Below are 23539 nucleotides of genomic sequence, written 5' to 3'. Positions count from 1 at the left end.
GAGGCGGGTGGATCATGAGGTCAGGAGATCGAGACCATCCTGGCTAACACAGTGAAACCCCATCTCTACTAAAAATATTTTTTTAAAAAATTAACCAGGCGTGGTGGCCGGCGCCTGTAGTCCCAGCTATTTGGGAGGCTGAGGCAGGAGAATGGCGTGAACCCGGGAGGTGGAGCTTGCAGTGAACCGAGATCACGCCACTGCACTCCAGCCTGGGTGACAGAGCAAGACTCTGTCTCAAAAAAAAGAAAAAGAAAGAAAGAATTCAAGGTTCTACTCAGAATAATGCAGTAATTTTATTTTATTTTATCTCTTTCTCTATGCCTGCACTAAATAATTCCATCATCCCCAAGGATTGCTGTGGAAATCCTTATCTTGGCATAAGTTTTAGTTGTTCTAAGAAGACTTCATAATAGTTCAAATTGAGGAGACTGAATGAAAGGAGAGAGAATTTCACATAAGGAATAATTTCATTCACAAAGAAAACACAGTTAATTCAATTATCTAGATACTGATTCCACATATAGTGAATTATCTGTGATATATCTTTGCCCCTCTTTTGCCAGCGAGTCTGTGCAAATTACGTTTCTGCTCTATTTTCTGAATTATTCCCTTCATACCTTTGCTTTCCACATCAGCCAGAACTTGAAGATATCCACGTGGCGGCCACACTGAATTGCCTTGTCCCCGGTGTCGTAGGAGACATCATACTGCTTATCTGGCTGGAAAAGGTATCCTGCACACATCTGGTTGCATCCTTGGAGTATACCCTATCATGGAAATCAAGATGGGTGCATCTGCATTTATAGATCAGAGATGTGGGTGGCTTTAAAACCAGGCTGGCTTGGAAGGAGAGGCTTGGGGTCATATGCAATCTTTCTTCTGATGTCTTTATGAGGCCTTACGCTTGTTCTGATGACCTTTTCTAAAATAACTCTTGGAAAACCTGCCATCCCTTTTTCTCTGACTCTCTGATTAGAAAGTGATTTTTCTGTCTCAGATGCCATCCGTCTAAGGGGAAATGTGTGTGGGTGTCTGGGATTGTTTCAAGACTGGGAAGTGCTATGGCATTCAGGGGGCTGGGGTTAGAGATAGAAACTTCCTCCGTGGGTGGGATAGTTTCATGCTTTGAAGAATTTTTCTCTCCAAAAGCACTCTGGCAAAAGTCTTCCAACCTTTCCAGGACCTCCTATGACATGAACATGGATTCCGTGTATGAGTGGACTAAAGAGGCTGTGCAGATTCTGGCTCCTACAGGCTGGAGACAGACTTTTTGGAATTCTTCTGTGTGCAGAAGTTTTACTGGAGCAACAATGCCTTGGAGGGCAGGGTCCTATTATTAGGCATGTGAAGAAGGGAATATGAGGCTCAACCATTTATAGCAGCTTTTGGGGCAACATTCCTTGTGGCCCTAAGTTGATATTTGTAGTTGTTGTTCTGTCTCATTTATTTCAGTTCTTGGGACCACACATTCATGCTAAGAACTCCGAGTATGCTCCAGTGAGTGCTTTTAGTCCTCACTGAGGACAAAACTGATTGGATGCCTCACCTAACTGCTCTCACTTTTTTTGTGCAAATATGAAGGAATACTCAATTAAATAATTCCCTTAAAGGTTCAGTTGCTGACAGACCCTGAGTACTGATCAAGGAAGAAATGCAGTAGCCAGCAAGAGCCAAGAGAATAAACCAGGTTAGCTGCAAGGGCAGGAAAGGACAGCAGCAGCCGTCTCTCAATGGGGCTGCCAATCTCGTGAGTCAGCCAACAAGTACTGCAAAGAGACCCCACGTGTGTCTCTTTTTGTACTTTCTAAGGAATGTATGGGCTCCAGCATAGCTTTGGAGGGAGTACAGACCTTTTCTTTGACGAGAATGGCAGAGCACTGCAACAGCACACCCATCATCTTGTGAGGGTTCCAGGTGACTGAGTTGGCCCTGAAAGAAGCACATGAGACTTCAAGAAGGTGCAGGAGTCAGAAGGAGGCAACTGTTCTCTTGAGGAAAACACCACCCATCCCAATTCAAGTCAGTAAATATTATCCATGCCTATTCTCCTGAATTGACTAATCAAGTAGTAAACAAATGTTTTGCAGGCAGTCTCAAAGCATTACATTGGGGACTGCATCTTAGAGGTAACTGCTATTAACAATAACTAACATTTATGAATAACTTATATGTCTTATTGTTTTGAGAGCTTTCAGGTATTACATCAATATGGTATCATGGTTAAGAACTCAGGTTTTGGAGCCAAACTGTCTAAGTCTGAGTCCTGGCTCTGACATTTGTTAGCTTGGGCACATTATATAACTCTTATGTGCCTCAGTTTCTGTTAAATGGGAAGTGTATACCTCACAGAATTGAATAAAGGACAAAATAACTTAAAAAATGTAAAATGCGGCCAGACGCGGTGGCTAAAGCCTGTAATCCCAGCACTTTGGGAGGCCGAGACGGGCGGATCACGAGGTCAGGAGATCGAGACCATCCTGGCTAACATGGTGAAACCCCGTCTCTACTAAAAAATACAAAAAACTAGCCGGGCGAGGTGGCGGGCGCCTATAGTCCCAGCTACTCGGGAGGCTGAGGCAGGAGAATGGCGTAAACCCGGGAGGCGGAGCTTGTAGCGAGCTGAGATCCGGCCACTGCACTCCAGCCTGGGTGGCCCGGTGAGACTCCGTCTCTAAAAAAAAAAAAAAAAAAAAAAAAAAAATGTAAAACGCTTGTAAGAGTGCCTGGCACACATAATTCTCATCACAACCCTATAGTGTAGGTACAATTATTACCTTTATTTTAGATGGGGAAACTAACATGCAGAAAGGTTAAATATATTACCCAAAGTCACTGAGTTGGGAAGTGTTGGAGCCAGGATTCAAGTCCAAGGCCTCTAACTGCACAGCCATTGTTCATAACCACTCCACTAGACTGCTTTTCTCTAGGAGACACAATGGCTTCTTTCTGCCTTTCTCATTTATAGGCTGGTGATGCTGACCTACCCACTTACCGGGCAGTATCAAGAGTGGTACCTAAAAGCAAGGCTCGACTGGACTAGTCTAGACTCTGACTGCCTAGCAGCATTATTTAAATGCTAAATGAGAGTGATTTTGCCAGTTTGGGCTGCAATGATAGCTTAACAAGCATGGTCTCCTAGCAACTGCATCATTCTGTCAGACATAATTAGATGGTTAAGGAGCACACTAGCTAGGGCATTACAGAAACAACTAAGTCTAATGTATGATGATTAAAACATGGGTAACTTGCTTCATTGGTTTGCAGACTCCTTCCCAAAGGCCTGGCCCATAGCTAGGTGCTGCATTTTAATACCTGTGAAGGATCTTTTCCCCTAGATAGAGCAATTGGTTCAGAATCATCCTGCCTCTGCTCTCCCTAGAGCTAAACCCTTGCTGTGAACTTTCAACCTCTTCATCCTGCTTAGGTCCTTTAGTTAAAGGACCTAACAAAATAATTTAGTGCATATGTGCATTGTGTTTCAAGGCAAAGAGAAGAAGGTCCGAAGATCTTTTCCCTTCAGTGTATAATAAAACCTTTGTGAAAGAGACCTGTGAAAAATTCCAAGGAAAGTTAACTAAGTGCTTAGCTCACTAAAAAGCATCAGTGTGAGGTCATATTTAAATGGTAGTGAATTTAATCAAATTTCTCATTGCTATCATTTACCAAGTTGTTAAAAAATTATATTTAGGTCTCATAAAATGTCTTAAATGGTTTTCTGCATATCCTAAAGGTCTGAAGTAAGTGATTCTTTGCTGCTACAAAAGGAAAGTAATAAGACATAATATGAATTCAATTTCCTTTAGAAGACGTATGTGATTTAAAATGTTAGAAATGAAAAAGTCTAGTGTGAAATGTTTTAAGTTTTCCTAGACTCAAAGACAGAAAATTAAAATTGTCTGAGAAATCTAAAGTTAAGTTGGCCTGGCTCATCCAGAGTTCTTTTTTTTTTTTTCTTTTTTTTTTTTGAGACAGAGTCTCGTTCTGTCGCCCATGCTGGAGTGCAGTGGCATGATCTCTGTTCACTGAAACCTCTGCCTCCCAGGTTCTAGTGATTCCCCAGCCTCAGCTTCCTGCGTAGCTAGAATTACAGGTGTGCACCACCACGCCTGCTAATTTTTGTATTTTTAGTAGAGACAGGATTTCACCATGTTGGCCAGGCTGGTCCTGAACTCCTGACCTCAAGTGATTTGCCCTCCTTGGCCTACCAAAGTGCGGGGATTACAGGCTACTACACCTGGCTCAAATTTTTTACATTATCCTCTGAGTTACGAGGTTGTCCACTTGACAGAGCCAGTCTCACCCATGTTGACACTGGTCTTTCAAAACTGAGACAAAAGTTTGGGGAGGCACAGTAGAGGTAACAAAAGCCAGAATCCTGGCTGTGGGAGGAGCCCTGGGCGTGCTCTCCCTGCCTGCTCCATGTTCGCCTCTCCCTCCTTAGTCTGCTTCTACCTCTCCTACCTTGCTCCAGCCCCACTGGCCTCTTTGATGATCCTCCCACTTGCCAAGAACAGTCCTGCCTCAGGGCCTTTGCACTTGCCACTCGCACTGCCTAGAATACTCTTCCTCATATCCTTGCTTCCTGTCTCCCTTTATCGCAGTATCTGCTGATGTGTTACCTCCTCAGGAAGGCCTCTGACTACCCTGTCTGAAACAGCATGCCTTGTCACTCACTGTTACCTAACCCTGTTTTATTTTTCTTTACTATGAGACAGATTAAATATTTGTTATGAACATCTAGCCTACTGGAATGTAAACTTCAGGAGGGCAAATCTCTTAGTTGATAACACCTTTCATATACTGCCTTATTTTTCTGCATTTATCAGATATGCATTTTTATTAGAAAAGCACCACAGGTGGCTGGAAGACAGGTAACTGAATATTCACATCCACCCCTACCTGGCTCATGATAGGTGCTCAGTAAATATATGCGGAATGAATCAATGAATCATTGTGACTTTGTTATGGATCAACACTTAGGAGTCAGGTCAAAATCATATTTGGCCTAGAACATCTACTGAATTTGAACAGTAAAAAAGAAAATAAGTTAGGAGCTGAGTGTCCTGCCCTTTCTGGAAGTAAGCTTAATGAGGAAGAAGAGGAAAGTGAACCAGTGGCCCTTCCTGTGCCCTTGGCAAACTCTGATGGCCTCCAATTCCTCTCACTGGTTAGTCTCTCTCTTCTCCTACCTGTGTACCTGCAATTGCCTCCTGTTACACTTATCACATTGTGTTCTAACTACTTGTTTACTTGTCTTTCTGATTGATTGATTGATTGTTATTAGAGACAGGGTCTCACTATGTTGCCCAGGCTGGCCTCGAACTCTTGGGTTCAAACAATCCTCTCACCTCAGCCTCCTAAAGTGTTGGGATTACAGGCGTGAGCCACCACACCTGGAGTGTCTTTCTCTCTTTCTAAATTGTGAATTTCTTCAGGACTCCTTTGACTGGGAAATCAATCATCCAATAAATGCTCAACAAATGCCTGCTGAACTAAAGTGAATTTAGACCGAAATATGACGCAGGGGATCAGGGCAAGGCAGTGCAGGCTGACATCAGAGCATGGTCTGTTTGATGTGCTGGGTGGAAAGAGGCCTGGCGAGTTCTGGCCCATACCTTTCTATGCCATTGAGTTTATGGCGATGCTTCCTGGACATGAGCAGCCCACCTCCCCAGGCAGCCTGTGGGGACAGAGAAAGGAGAGGAAGAGGGGAGCAGTGACATTTAAGAATCTAAAACTAGTCATTTCTCACTTCTAGTAAAACATGAGCAAGAAAGTACAAGGTGAAAAACATAAGTTTCTCTGAAAAGTTCAGCCCACACTGATTGTTCAGTCAGTTGTGATTCTTCATTGCTTTTTCAAAGTTCCTCTGGAGTGTAGCTGCACAAGTGATACAGCTAGGCGAGGTCTGAGCCTGAGGAGCCTGAGGTGCCTGTTCTGCCAAGACCCAAAGGTCCAGTGGCCTAATAGCCCAATGTGCTGTGGAAAGCCAACACAGTGAATCCCCCTCCGGGTGGCTCTGGAAGCTGCCCAAAAAACTGAGGACTGCTCTCTGGTTCTTCCCAGAGTAGAATTCTAACAGCTCCTGAAAAACTCAAAAAGCAGCAGTTCCTGCTGGGTTTGGAGGTCTCACAACAGCTTATATAACAAGAAGACATTTTTGTGGGTACCACGATGCATGTTTACTGATTAGTTGGGATGCCACATGATACACAGCCTTTGTTAGTCATTAGTTCAGTAGCAAGGCAGATTATCCTACTAGCCAATTGTGTGAAGTTAAATCCCTAAGAAAATGTGCAGAGAAAGAAAAAAACAAAAAAATATACCCAGTCACACATGTGAAAATGCATCTTTTGTGTTTCTGGGAAAATTTGGGATTAAGTCTCTTAGTTGACAATGCCTTTCATATACTGCCTTATTTTTCCTAAATGTAGCAGATATTCTTTTTTTTTTTTTTTTTTTGAGACAGAGTTTCGCTCTTTCACCCAGGCTGGAGTGACATGGCATGATCCCAGCTCACTGCAACCTCTGTCCCCAGGTTCAAGCGATTCTCCTGTCTCAGCCTCCAGAGTAGCTGGGATTATAGGCGCCCACCACCACACCTGGCTAATTTTTGTATTTTTAGTAGAGACAGGTTTTACCATGTTGGCCAGGCTGGTCTCAAACTCCTGACCTCAGGTGATCCACCTGCCTCGGCCTCCCAAAGTGCTGGCATTATGGGCGTGAGCCACAGAGCCCAGCCAGATATATTCTTTTTAAGAGACATGTCATAGATGGCTGGACTGAAGGCAGGTAGCTGAGGGTTCACATTCATGGCCACTTTCTGTATGTTGTATCTTCTATTTTTTCACTCTGAAATCAGTTATATTTTAGTCTGTAGCCATCTGTCCCAACAAAGCTACCTGGGAAAGCAATGAGACCATATTCTAGGATGAAACACAGAAGATAGCAATCGACTAGTAAGGAACTGGATGAGTCCCAGAGGATGTTCCATGTCTGTGGTGTGTACCAGTTGTGAATGGCTGGCTAGGGTCCAGACAAGAACTGGAACTAATGTGGTGTGGAGAGAGGGCTGGCTGGGGCGTGGAGAGAAGCTTGAGGCAAATCATAAAAAAGAGCTGCCTCTACTCCCAACATGGACTGGCCTCTCTGAGTTATAGCACTTACATCTACATGCAGCCAAAGGTTGTATTTCTCACATATATCTGCAATCTCTTGTATCGGATCAAAAGCTCCATAAACAGTCGTGCCAGCAGTTGCATTGACATAAAAGGGAACATATCCCTACAAGGTAAGACAGATACAGGCTGATTAGTGTTTTTAACCTTTCTCATTTGCTGATTTCCACAGGAAGCAGAATTGTATAACATTTATTTCTAACAGTAATTGGCAAAGCTTATGTGTTACCAGATACTACATCTAGTAGTGTTTTGTTGGCCCATTCACTCATTCATTCATTTATTCAACAAATATTTTTTGAGTGCCTTTTATGTGCCAGGCCCTGCCACAGATACTAGGGACTCTGCAGTGAGCACAAGAGATAAAGAATTCTGTCATTGCGGAGTTTACATTTTAGTGGCAGGTGACAGATAATAAGCTAAATTAAATAAGCAAAATATATAGTATGTTTGATAACAATAATTTCTATGGCAAAAAATAAGGCAGGAAAGAATAATAATAAGTGTTTGGAACGATGGTCAGGTAGTTCTGAATATCATCTGGGCATCATTCTTTTAAGAGGTTGTGTTGTTTTAAGTGTATTGATGTAATAATTATACTGAAACATTGTGGGGTTTATTATTTAAAAAAGGTCTATACACTGTGAAAGCTGATACACTCACTAACAGTGGACATGGTGAAATGTTGACATAAACAAAAAATAAATGAAGGAGTAGAGTAATAGATCTAAGACAAGTTTGGGGAAATCTGTGAATCTTAACCTTTTCTTTTTTGCTGAGACAGGTTCTTGTTCTGTCACCTAGGCTGGAGTGCATTGGCATGATCATGGCTCATTTCAGCCTCTACCTCTCCAACTCAAGCAATCCTCCCACCTCCCCCTTCTGAGTGGCTGGGACTATAGGCGTGCACCACCACACCTGGCTATTTTTAAAAATTTTTTGTAGAGATGTGGGTCACCCTATGTTGCCCAGGCTGGTCTTGAATTACTAGGCTCAAGGGATACTCCTGCCTCAGCCTCCCAAAGTGCTGGGATTACAGATGTGACCCCCTATGCCAGCCCTATCTCTTAGGCTTTTGTGAAGCTCAGCTCCACCTCTGCTCCTTGCTCAGCCTTTACAACACTTAGACCCACCTCCTGTGCCAAGACCCCAGCAAATAACTACAATTAGAGAAGGAGGTATAAGAATGTAACCAAAACAACCATGTGTTGGTAAGTGGCCTGACAGCTACCTGGCACTGACTTGTGGATACATCTGTTCTATGAGTTTTTTGTTTAATAGAGTTTGTTGAGGCTGGATTTGCCAAGTACCATGGGCCATCTGCCAGGGCATGGAAGCACTTTGCTAAACAGAATCCTAAGCTAAAATGGCATTTGTTAAAATGAGATAATACCCAACAAGTAGTAAGTAAAAAGTTCAATTAGGCTATATCTTCTTGATGCTCAGGGAGTTGATTTATTGAAGAACATCAAACCAATCACTTGGCACCATGACGACAGGACAAATAGTTTAATGACTGAATTTTTCATTGTTTAAAAAATCCCTGATATTGTGTAGACACAGCTTTACAACCAAATCATTTTACAAGTTGGAAATAAGCAAATATCTAAGAATAGAATTTTAGAAGCACAAGAAAATTGTCTCATATGATCAAGGACTTTTTTGTCTAGAGCTGAAAGAAGGTATTTTTAAACTGGAGTTCAGATGCACCACAGAGTACATACCTTCTGTTTGGCTTCAAGAATTTTTGCCTCAAAATCAGCTGGAATTATTTTCCCCCTATAATTATTGGAAAAGGAGGGAAATTAAAATGAAGAATCAATGAGATTGCACATGAAAAAAACTTTAGCAGCAGCAAAAAGCAATTTAATCGGATATTTTCAACAGACCATTAGCAGCTTGGCACACTGTACTGAGCCAGTCTTTAAGCACAATAAAACAAATTTAACAGATGAACACATTTAATACATCAAGAACCTAATATTCACTCTCCCCTGCCTACCTTTCATTGCACTTTATCAAAATCACATTGTCAGTTCCAAAGCCAAGTGCAGCCCCAGCTTTCTTTATGGAATAGTGACTCTGCAACAAACAGAGGCTCGAGGTTAGAAGTTGGAGAGTCCCCTGAAAAACACCTCTATCCATGAGAAAGCATCCCCGACTCACGTGTTCTGAGGTGAAGAGTACCAGTTTGGGCACAGCCGCCATGCCCTTTGTCTTAACTTCCGGGAAGTACTTGTAGCGAGCAGCCATGATGCTGTACATGTTGGATATGGCGCCCCCTGTCAGCAAGCGGACATATTGGGAGGTGTTGAGGCTCTTTCATTATTGTTTCTAAAAACGAACGCTGAGCTGGTGTCTCAAGAGACAAGGGAGGTCAGGAAGCAGAAGGATAATATCCTGATAGGTTTTGCTGGCTTCCCTATTGCTGGGGCTTCCCACTGGACCCTTTACCCTGGGAATACAAGTAGTCACACTTATTACCAAAGCTATCTAGGCGGTTTGGCTGGAGGTGATTCATGTACTTCAGTGCCCTTTCCACCTGAAGTCTAGACAGAAATATAAGAGGTAGCTGCATCAGTGGCTGTAAAGGGATAGGTGAGTTATATCCTTCCTGCTTTACTTTCTGCTCAATCTATTTACTGAACAAAGATGAATCTGTTCCCTGAGTTCAGAAAGAGAGAAAGAAAGAGTAATGGAGCCTACAGAAAGAAACAATGACATTTCTCGGTTACCTGCCTAAGTGCTCTCTTCAGCCCAGCTGAGTTACTGAGTCATTTAGGAGAACTCTAAGTTTATTAAAATAAGAACAAACTCATGTTTACCTAAATAAAGACACAAGGAGAACTGACATAACTATGTATGTTTGGCCAACACAAACTAGTTAGTTTTACATTAATTATCTCACAATTAAACTTAGGCAAATTTGTGGCCTGCTTGAATTACCTAGATAACTGCGATTCTTATTTATTCTTTTCCCCTTGTACACAATCACACTGTTTCTGACACCATCAGAATACTTATCCTTGTTTTAAAAATTCTTATTTTATCTACTTCAAGCTAGAGATTCAAAGTAGATATACTATTTTGACTGAAATCAATTAATTAATAATCTTGATTCACTGATCCCCAGCATAATCAAACTGCTGTTGACACAATGGAGTTGTTTAATAGTGAGACCTTGTTTCTATAAAAGAAATTTTAAAACAGCTGGGCATGGTGGCACATGCCTATAGTCCCAGCTACTTGAGAAGCTGAAGCAGGAGGATTGCTTGAGCCCAGGAGTTCGAGGCTGTGGTGAGCTAAGATGACACCACTGCACTCTACCTGGATGACAGAGTGAAACCATCTCAAAAAAAAAAAAAAAAAATATAACACGTACCATGAACATATGACTATTAGCTAGATCCCTGATTTCAAGGAACTCAGTGTAATGGCAAGCAGGTGTCAGAGAGAAAAAAAGAAAAAAAAAAAAAAAAAAAAAAAATGGGGTTCTTTAGCATGATCTAGACACAGCCTTTGTCAGTTTTTATGGATTTATGCATAGCCTTTGTTAGTTAATTCATACAGAATGTAGCATTTTTGCTAGTCTTCATCTTGGAAAAAAAGCAAGTCAGAGTATCCAAAAAAAATTTTAAGGCATTATTCTTCTACAAACCTACTTCATATTTTGTATTCTTGAGAATCCCAAACCTTGAGAAGAGGAAGAGAAGAGAAACCTACCAGGAGAAAATATCCCATCACCATCTTTACTTGACCATCCAACTATCTCTCTCATCTTCTTAAGTGTTATTTGTTCCATGAGGACAAACACTGGTGCAATTTCATATGTAAACCTGGAAAGGTGGTAAGAAAAAGGATGAAAGAAAATAAAGAAGTCAAACCATTTATTTTAGGAACACAGAGGATTGGTTTAATATTTGTATTTGGGTTCTAAAAAAAAAAAAAAAAAAAAGCTGTTCAAAACCACTAACATGATTCATTTCCTGGAAATGCATTAAGTTGCCAATCATAAAATGTCAGAAACCAGCCTGGGTTACTGAGAGAGGTGGTGGAAGTGCCAGCCCTGTGATACTTCACCAACAAAATAGATTCTAATCTGAATGAAATGTCTTAGGCATGGTCCACCTAGAGGAATAGAAGGAAAGAAAATGATTTTTCTGAGTCCCTTTTACCTCTAAGATTGTAGGACAATGCAAATGTTAATTGAAAAAAGCATTCCAAGTTCTACGTAAAATTGGTTTACAATTTGTTTTTAAAAAAACTGACTGCCAGTTGCGCACTTGTAGAATATATAAAAGCCAGAGCCAAAGTCTATCTTTTAAAAATAATGTAAACATCTGAAAGCTAACTGTGAAGATAATTGGAAATATTGACCCAGGTTTTAAAGATCTCAATATAATTATCTACATGGTTTTTCTACTAATAATCCTCAAGGACAGCTATGTTTCTATAATTCTCTGAAGTCAATATCTGTCAAGAATAATTCTAAGTGATGATTTTCTAATTACAAATTATAAATAACAAGAAGACGGTCAACTGGCATACACAGCTAGCTGTGGGCATCAGATATCTTGGCAGGTTACATTTGTCTTCTAACAAACTGATTTAAAAGTAGCAAGCAATGCTCTTTTCAAAGCAATTCAACACAGAGGCATAGTCTGGTAGACTAATCATTGAAACAAGATCGTGAGATCAAACGTGGAGCCTAAGAAAAAATCAAGGAAGGTCTGTCTGCAGAAAATTAAGCCAGAAAACAAAAAGGTGTTTACTAAGCTCTGAGGCTCTTTGTCTTTCTTGTTTTTGCTTGGCATTCTTTAGCATTAGAGTCTGTAGGCTGGGCTCAGATCATCCTCACTGAAAAGAGATGCCTAGACTGACTCAGCTAAGTGACATAGGGAAGCTTTATCGCTGGTTAGGGTGTTTGAGCCAAGTGCTAATGTTGAAGACTAACGGGAATTCTTGCTTGCTTAATGTGAGGAAAGGCTATTTGTAAGGATGAGATAACGATTGTTGTACATAAGACACAGGTGAAGCTACTAAGTTTTAATTGTGGATGAAAAAAGCAGTTGAATTAATCACATGGAGGTAAAAGAAGACAAAAAGATCCTGAAGGATCCTCAGATATGTTGGTAGAAGTATTTTATTTCCAAAAAGAATATGTCCATTTTCCTTGGGAGGCCCCTGGAAATTTAGGAGGAAGACCCTTGGAAACCATGTGTGCAGTTACCATCACCTCTGGAGGTCACAATCATGCTTTGGTTCTGCTCTGAGCCCCATCACCGTAGCAACCAACACTCCCTCATGTCTGATGGCCTGATAAAGGAAGAAGAAGAGAAGGATTCCTGGTTTAGCCTGTGCTGCCAAGTGTACCAAGAGGCAAACTCATGATGGGCTTTTAACCATTCTTGAACAAATGTGTTATTAATGGTTCCACTGGTTTTTGGAAATGTTGACATGACAAAAATGTTTGCATGGCGAGGAGATATGGTGGCAGTGTATGTGCTAGAATCTCCCAGTACTATATAAGAAAGCTCTCTGGGGTAAGGCAAGGAACAAATGAAATCACATGCCATAATATCAGAACCATATCAAAGATTGGATGAAAGTTGGCTTAGGGTAAAGTCAATGTTGGTCAGGCAGGAACCACATGGACAAGGGAGAGGGAGTGGGACTGAATATCAGGCATAGGTCCCACTCCATGCTTCAGATTTAAAGCTAATTAGGCTCAAGGTTTGCATGAATTAGCCTCCCCAAGGACCAGGAACATGGCCATTACTCTCAGGATTAGGAGGAAGAGTCTAGAGAGTTTATCATGAGATTAACTGATCTCATCTATTTCAGGTTCCTTATCTATGTCAGGTACCTGATTCCTAAACTTTCTTTCAGTTCTATTCAACAAATACTTACTGAATGACTACTCTCTGCCAGGTGACATCCTATGTACTAAGGAAACTAAGATATTAGAAAACACCATTCTCAACCTTGAGGAGGAAACCTACTAGGATGAATCTAGCATCTGGTTCTTGGCCTTAGCTGCATCCTGTTTGATAGTCCCTGCCTGAGTCCAAAGGACCAATTTTCCACTCTTTTCCTGACTCATGAGCTTAGTCTTGACATTCTCTCCTGAAAGCTGGTATATCAGTCCATGGCTGCTGATCCACAGCCAGGCCTGACAAATGGGCTGTCATGGTGTTCTTCATTCCTGACACCTCTTCTGACCCTGCCACCCCATCCTGGGCCATGTTTACAATCTGTGCAGCCGCACCCACAGCCTTAAAGAAGGCCTTGTAGTTCACCTAAAACAGTTTTTAAAATTTTTTATTTTCAATTTTTTAAATTTTGTGTAGAGATGGAGGTCTCACTATGTTGCCCAGGCTGGTCTTCAATTCTTGGCCTCAAGTGATCCTCCCGCCTTCACCTCCCAAAGTTCTGAGATTACAGTCGTGAGCCACCGTGCCCGGTGGTTCTTCACCTAATTGGGATCGCAGACCCTTTTGGGAATCCTAGGAAATCTGTAGTCCCTCTCTCCAGGTAAAAAAATGAAGATAGGCATATCATTTTGTATAGAACTATAGAGATTCTTCTCTTGCAACCTGGACTCCAGGTTGGGTACCCTTTTCCTAAGTGACTGATGAAAGCAAATGAAGTCAAGAGATCAAAGGTCAAATATGAATTCAGAAGAAGCTGGTTAGATGCTAAAGTCAAAGTACAAGATTACATTTCAGAGTCAGAACCAGAAACTAAACCTGCCAGAAGCTCTGGGTTGAAGCATAAGAACATAGGATTGGAAGTAAAGATTTAAAACAGTAGGATGGTGGCGTTCATGGAGTGACACTAAAGGAGCATTCTGAGCATGTCTATATTCCAAGCTGGGAAGTGAGTCAGGCCTTTTTCAGTGGTTCAACTCACCTTCCCAGAGGGGTTCACTCAGAGCGAAGGCAAATTGACTGTCAACAAGCTGTAGTTCTTGTGTGGCAGTCTGCTTGTTGCTAGCCATATCAATTTTCCCTTGCTTTGTTAAATTTTATTTAGGGTTGCTGTTCACTCTGATCAAAGACTATATTTTCTACCCTTTTTTGGTGTGGTCATGGACTAAGTTCTGGCTAAAGAGGCTTTATGGAAACGTATGAGACTTCTGAGAAGGTTTTTTTGTTTTTTTTTAAATAAAAAAGGAGTATGTCTCTTTTGCCCCTCCCCTCCCCTCCCCTCCCCTTCCTTTTCCTTCCCTTCCTTCTTCCCTCCCTCCCTCCTTTCTGAGTTCTGGAACACAGGAGTGATGGCTGGAGCTTCAGCAGCCAGCCTGTACCATAATGCAACTTTGAGGATGGGAGCCATGTGCTACAATAGGGATTAGAAAGGCACACAAAATCTGGATCCCTGGTGACTGTCAAACGGGGAACTTCTTTAATGAGAGAAATAATCTTCCATGCTGACTATCCTGATACTCTTCTTGACCTCTTCTCCTTAAAGATGTGGCAGGTAGCACATCTTCACTTTAAAAGGTAACACAGCTGAGGGGAGCTTATGGAAACACTCTACTATCCAGATGATGAGAGACAGAAATAAAAGAGTCAGGAGGGTCTCACATAGCAACAGTGACTGTGCGGTGGTTGCCTTTCCTAGGTACACACACTGTACCTTGTATACAGTAGGCACTTAGGACTGGAACCATTTTTAGTCTTCAGAACCACTCTGTAGGATGGATACTATTATCCTCCATTTTCCTGATGAGGAAACTGAGTTTCAGAGAAATTCAGTGATTTGTTTTAAGATCTCCGAGTTAGTGTGTTTCATCAGAATTCCAAGTCTATGTATGTCACAGCTGCTTTTCCATGACAAACGAGAACTGCTTACTGCAAGCTCCTCTCTAATGACCTGCCCAGTGTGTAAAATGATGAATAACTCCCATAGAGAATTTCTCCTGGATATTTTCTATGAAAATAAAGTGCTAGATGGTTGAAATCATAACCTTGTAGCAAAGAGTTATGATAGATCTTGCCATTAAGATTATGTATTGCCATGAGATGTTTGAGGGCAGGCTGTTGTTTACACTCAGGCCCTGCTCAACCTGCACAATTGTGCTTGGTGGCCCTGTTTTGGAAGAAAAGAGCTGTAGGTGCCTTGGACAACTACACATTTATGAAGTTTTTTTGGATCTTCATTGAGTTGTTGCTTCGAAGAAGAATATACTGCAAAACTATGTGCAAAAGCAGGTGTAAAGGCATGGACACAGACGTTCTTTTTTTTTTTTTTTTTTTGAGATGGAGTCTCGTTCTGTCACCCAGGCTGGAGTGCAGTGGCATAGTCTCAGCTCTCTGCAACCTCTACCTCCCAGGCTCAAGCAATTCTCCTGCCTCAGCCTCCTCAGTAGCTGGGATTACAGGCGCCCACGACCACACTCGGCTCATGTTTGTGTTTTTAGTACATGCAGAGTTTCACCATGTTGGCCAGGCTGGCCTCGAACTCCTACCTTAGGTGACCCACCCACCTCGGCGTCCCAAAGTGCTGGGATTACAGGCATGAGCCACTGTGCCCAACCTACGGTCTTTCTATTCTAACAGTCAGACACCTTGCACTTTGCACCTGAGTCAGGTTATTGGATCATTCTTTTAAAGAGGCTATGACTGAGGAATATAGTTCTTATTTTCTATGTCATGTGCCACCTAAACTCAATGAGAGTACAGGACCAAAAACCAGGCATTATCACTAAATAAATCCTGCACTGCCATAGAAAGATCCTTTTGCCATTCTTTCCCAGACTTATTCTGAACACTGTTCCCAACCGGAGAAGGAATTGTCACAGGGAGCAAATTTTGCCTCAGCTCCTGACAGTGCTGCCGCATTTCATGATCTTCCAGGGGAACTGGCTTAGAACAATTTCTAGATAATAGTTATTACTTCTTTAGACAATGCCTGTCTCTAGAACTGACAGAAACTATTTTGCTATTTTAAATAACCTTCTCTATCGATCTGTTGGAATCAGATCATATTTTATAAATATCTCCCATTCAGTACAGCTGCAATTACTACATGTCATTTAGTTGGATTGGCCTTGACCTCAGATGGCTGGGACACATTTTAGTGTTTTGCAGCTGAGCTAAGAGAAGAGTAAGAGACTTTGGTTTTATGAACACATGCCAAAAAAGGAGAATTTGTGGGATTTTTCTGGTTGAGGAATATCTGGTCATAAGCGGTTGAAAGGGGGGAGGTCCCTTATTTACCTTGATATTGAAGACATATATATACATGGAAAAAGCAGCTGAGAGCCCTGCAGAACACACACTTAAAGGTGCTGAGTAAATTCAGGGCCTATATTAATATGGGTACTTGGATTTTAATAGATATATATTTTTTACTCTGTTTTTCTCACTTATTTTCCAAATAGTTGAGTTAAAAACAACTATATTTCCTAATTTAAATTGTTCCTTAGTGCTAGATACTACAATTAAGCGTTAGTGTCTTTTCTCAAATTATAATTACCTTTACTATGATGTCTGTGCTGGCTGGTATATTTTTATCTCAAAAATCACAATACAGTAAAGATTGCTAAATGGAGCTTTTTGTTCAAATTCCAAGCAACTGTATCTTTGACCTGTATTCCTCTTGGCCCTTTCAAATCTCAGTGACCCAACACAGACACTCCGTGAAGCTAAGCATGACTTGCAAGGAGGGAGCATGAAAATCATTTTAGTTTTTCAATCAGTTTAATCTTTTATGCCTTTTAGCACCAAAGGCTTCACTTGTCACATTTGCTCTTTAAAATTTGTCACTGTTGTTTTAAATTAGCCAAGAAAACAGGAATTCTTAATTAATAGAAACTTTTCTGAATATAGTTACGTATTTTGAGTCACAGCATTTAATAGCTTTAGAATACACATGGGTCACTATATAATTTTAAATGCCCTTCAGGTTTTCTGGCTGAGAGCAGTTTAAGAAAAACAGAATACCTTAAACTTCAATAATTTACATTCTATCTTGATATCAAATGGAATTTCTCATTTTAAGCAATACTACCCTTTCACCTAAATTCATTTCTTGGAATCTATTTTTCTATGAACTTAAAAAGTGAGTGGCTATTTTCTGAATATTTCCACAGTGACGGACACCCATATAATTCTTATGTAGTTGTTTTAAAATTATTATAAGATCATTTGTTTTATTATTTTCCTTTGGATACTTTAATAGAATGTGGTACCATTATCTGGATGTATAGATACTGGTAAAACATTGTCAGTAGTGTTGAGAGCAAAGGCAGTACTCTGATGACCCTCCATCAATTTGTAATCTGACATTTTCTTAAAAGAGAGCACATGTATGTAGAGGAAAATTTGGGGTGATTGCTATAAGACTACCCAGGTAGTACTTGTGCCCATACCCTACAGGACCTTAGAGTCAGTTTCATGTAAATTTTCAAGAACTTAGAAACAAAGAAAGGCTTTGCCTATACAAACAAGTATGAAAACAATGTCACATTTAGAAAAACAATCACTTATTTTGAAAAGAATATATACTGTATCAGTACTGGCTGAATTTTGTTTTAGAATTTTTAATTAAGCAGTAGGTTGATCAGATTGATTTGTGGGTTTATGGCTGCTTTAATTATGGAAGAAATATGATCTAAATGATAAGGACCAATGTGCTTGGGTAGAAAAAGGTAAAACCAAGATCATACCTCAAAACATAACCTCTTTAGATACACCATTAAGAGAAATGGGTCTTTTCAACACTACATTTTGGAAGTCAGAGTTATTATTTCTCATGACCATGTTCTTCTTAAATTCCATTATTAAATTCAACAATAGTTTATCAAGTATTTACCATTAAATCAGAACTATGATTAAACCTAAAGATTTTAAGAGAAAAAATGACCAGGGCAACTTTAATAAAATAGAACCGCTGGAATTGAACTTTTAAAGCAACAAGCTGTAGTCATACATCAGGGTCGCTTATATGAAAACATATGGACTTACATATTGGTATTGGCTGTTGATGTCAGCCATTCTCCAGCTAGGCCAATGATATCCAATCCAGTGGAGAGCTGGTTGAAAAATCGAGGATGACCTAGAGAGGAAACAGAAAAGCATCAAGACAAATGCAGATTTCTCAACCTATCTTCAAGGCAAACGGCCTGCCCCACTGGGTCACACTGATGGGGCTTGCATCCCAGTGATCTGTCGAATAAGGCTGCTCAAGGATATTGAAGAAGGAAGGGCAAGTTGACCCACCCCATACCAACCATTAACATTCATGATGTCCCCCAAACTTCTATGTTTCTAAAGCATCATGCTTTTAAAGAATAGTATCTCATATCATGAAACAAATCATGCTTTCCAGTGTTTTGTGTTTCGATGTGTTTTGCCAATATATATATAGTCAGGTGACCTTCAGATTAAATTTATGGCTGAGATAACCTAGCTCTCTTCTGTGAAATGGGCAGTCACAGCCTATTTCACTCACTGAGTTGTTGGTGAGGTAATTGTTTTTGCTACACAACTCTAAATCCCTGTGCAACCCACAATATGCTTTAACAGGCTTTGCTCTCAGCAAATTCAGGATTGTTGCCAAGTTTTTGCCAACTTAGCATTCAATGGAAAACTCAACTCCACATCAGCAGGCTTGGCTCAGCTGTCAGGAAGGAGTCAACGCAATAGATTATCTAGGGACGTGTGGCTGGGAACTGGTGTTAGAAAGATATGCTGACTGCTGTGTTTCCAGTGGAAATTGCCTTTGCTTCTGAAAAAAACAAAAACAAAAACGGTCAGAGAGCTAGTGTTAGAATGTTCCTGGTCTAACTCTCCTCGCTGAGAATCTCTATTCTTCCCTGGATATGATTCAGAACATCTGGACTATGACTTCTTACATCAGAAGATACCAACCTCTGCATCTTAAGAGTCCTCAGAAAATAATACTGGTTTTCAGAGAAAACTAAAAGAAGCATCACTGGTAAACTTAGTTTAAGTATGGGGCCATATTCTAGATATTCATGTGGACTATCCTAGATAGTTAAATGATTCCATGTTACTCTACTTTGCTCACTGCCAACAGAATCTGAGGTCTTTTGAAACAACACGTTTTATTGAAAGTCATTAAAATATATATGCAATATCCATTTAAAAACTTTTAACAATATACACTTCATTTTAAGACAAGACTGAATGGTAAATAAATGCAGTCACACTATTTGATAATGTATCAAAACCATACAGTTTGGCAGAGACAAAAGATGGACAAAGAGAGATTAACACAAAGTGAAACAGTATCTCTTTGTCCATTAAAATATAAAGGACACAAAGTCCTTCAAAACCTTATTTTTAGTTTATGGTTACAACCTTGTGCCCCCAAATCTTATATCTACCAGAATTTCTATTAAGTAACAAAATAGTTTCAATTTCAATTTCAATTCTCTATATTGGATGAAAATAACAGATGATAGATACAGTGCTGGGCCACTCACGGCCTAAATTCAGGTAGGAGGAGAAGGAAAGAATTATTTTTTAAAGTAAAGCTTTCCTACAAATAAACTACAAGAAAAAAAAAAAGAAGGGTTGGAGGGGGAGATCCCTTGATTAGGAGACATGGCAAACAATTGCATGTAAGAAACTTATTTGGATCCTGATTCAAATGAGTATGACAAAATTAAAGCATTTATGACGCTCATGATACAATTGGAAATTTGAAAACTGACTAAATATTTCATTAAGCAGCTTTAAATTTTTTTTCCAGGTATGACAGTGACATTGTGGATTTAAAAAAAAAAAATTCTTAAGAATGAATATTGGGCCAGGCGCAGTGGCTCATGCCTGCAATCCCAACACTTTGGGAGGCCAAGGCAGGTGGGTCATCTGAGGTCAGGAGTTCGAGACCAGCCTAGCCAACATGGTGAAATCCCATCTCTACTAAAAATACAAAAATTAGCGTCAGGCATGGTGGCGTGCGCCTATAATCCCAGCTTCTCAGGAGGCTGAGGCAGGGGAATTGCTTGAAACCCAGGAGGTGGAGGTTCCAGTGAGCCAAGATCACACCACTGCACTCCACTCCGGCTTGGGCAACAAGAGTGAAACTCCATCTCAAAAAAAAAAAAAAAAAAAGAATGAATATTTATGAATATAATAATATTATGTTGGGGATTTACTTTCATGTAATGTAGGTGATGAGGAATGGATGGCGGTACAGGTAAAAGCTGATAATAAAGCAGGGCATTAGGTATATAGGGTTCATTATAGGATTCTACTTTTGTATAAGTTTAAAATTTTCCATAAGGAAACATTTAAAAAAGAACAACAAAGGGAGTCCAGCATATCTACAAATCACTTAAAGTAGCTGCTGTGGCTGAAGGCTGACTAGTGCCTCTTAGTTAATGGGAAATCTCTATATGCTGGTTCATTTTTTAAAATAAGTCTTTTATTAATTTATAGAGAAATTTCTAAATGCCATTATCATCTCTTCACAGACTATACCCAGATCAGTATGTTTTCACTATTAAAACCCAGTTCATTATTTTGGCTGAGCCCATTAATGCATTCATATCCTTGAAAAAATACTTTCTACTGTTTGTAGCTACTTGTGGGGTTTACCCTATTGCTCCTTATCTATACTTAAATTCCACATCAGCAACCAGGAGCTGTTTTGACGTGGCAGCAACAGCATGCTTTTATCAGCGCCAACATCCTGAGATAGAGCAGGAGGTTTCACATTGCTTGGAAGACTGCAAACTCTGTAAAGACAAATATCTGCTCCAAGAAGCAACTCTGAGGAACAAAAATGAATGTTTGCAGGCTAAGTACCTAAGTGGGTTCATACATTGGGCTAATAAAAGTCAATGCTTTCTTTCTCTCTCTCTGTCTTTTTTTTTTTGAGACAGAGTCTCGCTCTGCCGCCAAGGCTGGAGTGTAGTGGTGCAATTTCGGCTAACTGCAAGCTCCACCTCCCGGGTTCATGCCATTCTCCTGCCTCAGCCTCCCCAGTAGCTGGGACTACAGGTGCCTGCTACCGCGCCCGGCTAATTTTTTGTATTTTTTAGTGGAGACGGGATTTCACCTCATTAGGCAGGATGGTCTCGATCTCCTGGCCTCATGATCCGCCCACCTCAGCCTCCCAAAGTGCTAGGATTACAGGCGTGAGCCACAGCACCTGGCCTTTTATTTATTTTTTATTATTATTATTTAAACAGGTCCTGCTGTCACCCAGGCTGGAGTGGTGCAGTGGCACGATCTCAGCTCACTGCAACCTCCGCCTCCCAGGCTTAAGTGATTCTCCCACCTCAGCCTCCAGAGTAGCTGGGATCACAGGTGCACACCACTACGCCCGGCTAATTTTTGTATTTTTGGTAGAGATGGGGTTTTGCCCAGGCTAGTTTTGAACTCCTGAGCTCATGTGATCCACCTGCCAGCCTGCCAATGTGATGGGATCACAGGTGGGAGTCACCAGGCCAGGCCCGTCAGTGCTTTCTCTGACCGCAAGATGCTTTGGTTTTGTAGATTATATTAGATGATATTATGATAAAATCATGTATTTGTATTTGAGGGACAACGCCATTCTGGACTTTCATAATAAAATGACGTAGTTCTCATCTCTCTGAGAAAGTGCATGTAGAGCAAAATGACAAAGTTCAAAATATCAGACCAAAGCAAGTCAAGCTAACATACATGGGGAATTCTGACTCCTTTTAAAATGCAGCCAAATAACACTATGTGTTTTCCGTCAGGAATAGATTAGCCATCTGACCAAGATGAGAAGTAACTAATTGTAAATTGATAGAGTGCTTTTCTTTAAAAACCAAACAACATAAACTTTGTACATATAATTGAGTCTTGTGTATCCAGCAGTTATTTAATGAAGCTATACTTATTCCAGTGGTGTTGGCAGACCTCAGCAGCTCTCTGGGATTCCTCATTTTAAAAAGCGTCTTTGGCCAGCATCATTATTTCATTATAAGACGTTGTTTTTGACATCCAATAGTCTTACTCAGCTCAATCACCACCAGCCTCCTAGTCTCAGTCTTAAATCTATCTTCAAATGATGAGGAAGAATGAGAGGGAAAATAAAGAAGGAGAGACAAGAAGAAAGAACACAGGATTGCCAGTTGTGACCTTGGGGTTTCCCCTGTGGTGGCAACTCTGCTAGGGACAGTCAGTTCTTCTAGATCTGTCTGCCTGAGAGCTCAGGAAAGCCAGACTGTAATGTGGAGTTATAGGGAAAAGAAACCACTGCGTCACTCCTGGGCTTAGTCCAGTCTGAGCTGTTTCTAAGCATCTCAGACAGAGGCCCCAAAGTCCTTGAAGTTGAGGCAATTGGAAAGCAACTGCTTTGATGAGGATTGCTGATCAGAGAGGGCTCCTGGAACATGAAAAGGAGGCAAGAGGACATCCTCAAGGACTCTCACTGGAAATAGAATTTGGTGACTCAGTGTCCTAAGCTCCAGAAGTTGCAGTAGAATGAGAACGTGTGTGCATGTGTCTTTTTGGCCTAGCCAGTAAAAGGTGTCATGGGTTGAATTGTGTTCCTCCAAAAGATGTGTTCAAGTCCTAATCCCTGGTTCCTGTGAATGTGACCTTATTTGGAAATCGGGTCTTTGCGGATGTAAACATGTTAAGATGAGGTCATACTGGATTGGGGTGGGCCTTAATCCAACGACTGGCATTCTTATGAGGAGAGGGAAATTTGGACACATACACAGGAAGAAAGCCATATGAAGTGAAGGCAGAGGTTGGAGTGATGCATCTACAAGCCAACAAATGCCAAGGAATCATCCACAATACCTGGAAGCTGGTAGACGCAAGGGTAGATCCTCTCCAAGAGCCATCAGAGAGAGCATAGCCAGCACCTTGATTTTAAGCTCTTAGCCTCCAGAATTGTGAGAGAACAAATTTCTATTATTTTGAGCCATCCAATGGGTGGTCATTTATAAAGGCATTCCCAGGAAACTAATACAGAAAGGGAGGGGAAATAGCCCAATTCTCTCTAGTGTCAGGGACAGGCAAGGGCAGGATTTATCAGAATGAAATAGACCTGAAAATGGAGGCAAGAAAAGAAGCAGAGGATGGGTCATTCTGCTCTCTTTAGGTTGTGAATAGCCTAAATCCAAGAATGAAAATTCTTCTTTTTTTGAGATAGGATCTCGATCTGTTGCCCAGGCTGAAGTGCTGTGGCACGATCTTGGCTCACTGCAGCTTCTGCCTCTTGGCCTCAGCCTCCTGAGTAGCTGGGACTACAGGTGCATGCCACCATGCCCAGCTAATTTTCATATGTGTATAAACATATATAACATATATATATATGTGTGTGTGTGTGTGTGTGTGTGTGTGTGTGTGTGTGTGTGTATATATATTTCTGTTGTTGTTGCTCACAAATATTTA

At 40.8% G+C, this 23539-nt stretch overlaps 1 protein-coding gene across 3 annotated transcripts in view; it reads right to left on the bottom strand.

The window, feature by feature from the left end:
• Positions 1–23539, bottom strand: part of GAD1 (glutamate decarboxylase 1 (brain, 67kDa)) — a 45412-nt gene that overhangs the window by 6820 nt on the left and 15053 nt on the right. For 2 of the 3 annotated variants that reach the window (XM_011945918.1, XM_011945919.1), the window contains exons 6-14: positions 18155–18245; positions 10905–11017; positions 9348–9463; positions 9184–9263; positions 8906–8960; positions 7171–7287; positions 5619–5683; positions 1854–1932; positions 621–770 (exon numbers count right to left, since the gene is read on the bottom strand). In XM_011945918.1, the coding sequence (XP_011801308.1) occupies positions 621–770; positions 1854–1932; positions 5619–5683; positions 7171–7287; positions 8906–8960; positions 9184–9263; positions 9348–9463; positions 10905–11017; positions 18155–18245 (866 nt within the window). Of the gene's footprint in view, positions 1–620; positions 771–1853; positions 1933–5618; positions 5684–7170; positions 7288–8905; positions 8961–9183; positions 9264–9347; positions 9464–10904; positions 11018–12306; positions 12498–18154; positions 18246–23539 lie in introns of those variants that run through there. The other variant, XM_011945920.1, reaches the window with a different exon arrangement.

Source organism: Colobus angolensis, unplaced genomic scaffold (genome assembly GCF_000951035.1).
Source record: "Colobus angolensis palliatus isolate OR3802 unplaced genomic scaffold, Cang.pa_1.0 Scaffold247, whole genome shotgun sequence".
Taxonomy (NCBI): domain Eukaryota; kingdom Metazoa; phylum Chordata; class Mammalia; order Primates; family Cercopithecidae; genus Colobus; species Colobus angolensis.
The sequence above is the reverse complement of the archived record's forward strand: the minus strand, read 5'-3'. Positions and strand labels throughout refer to the sequence as shown.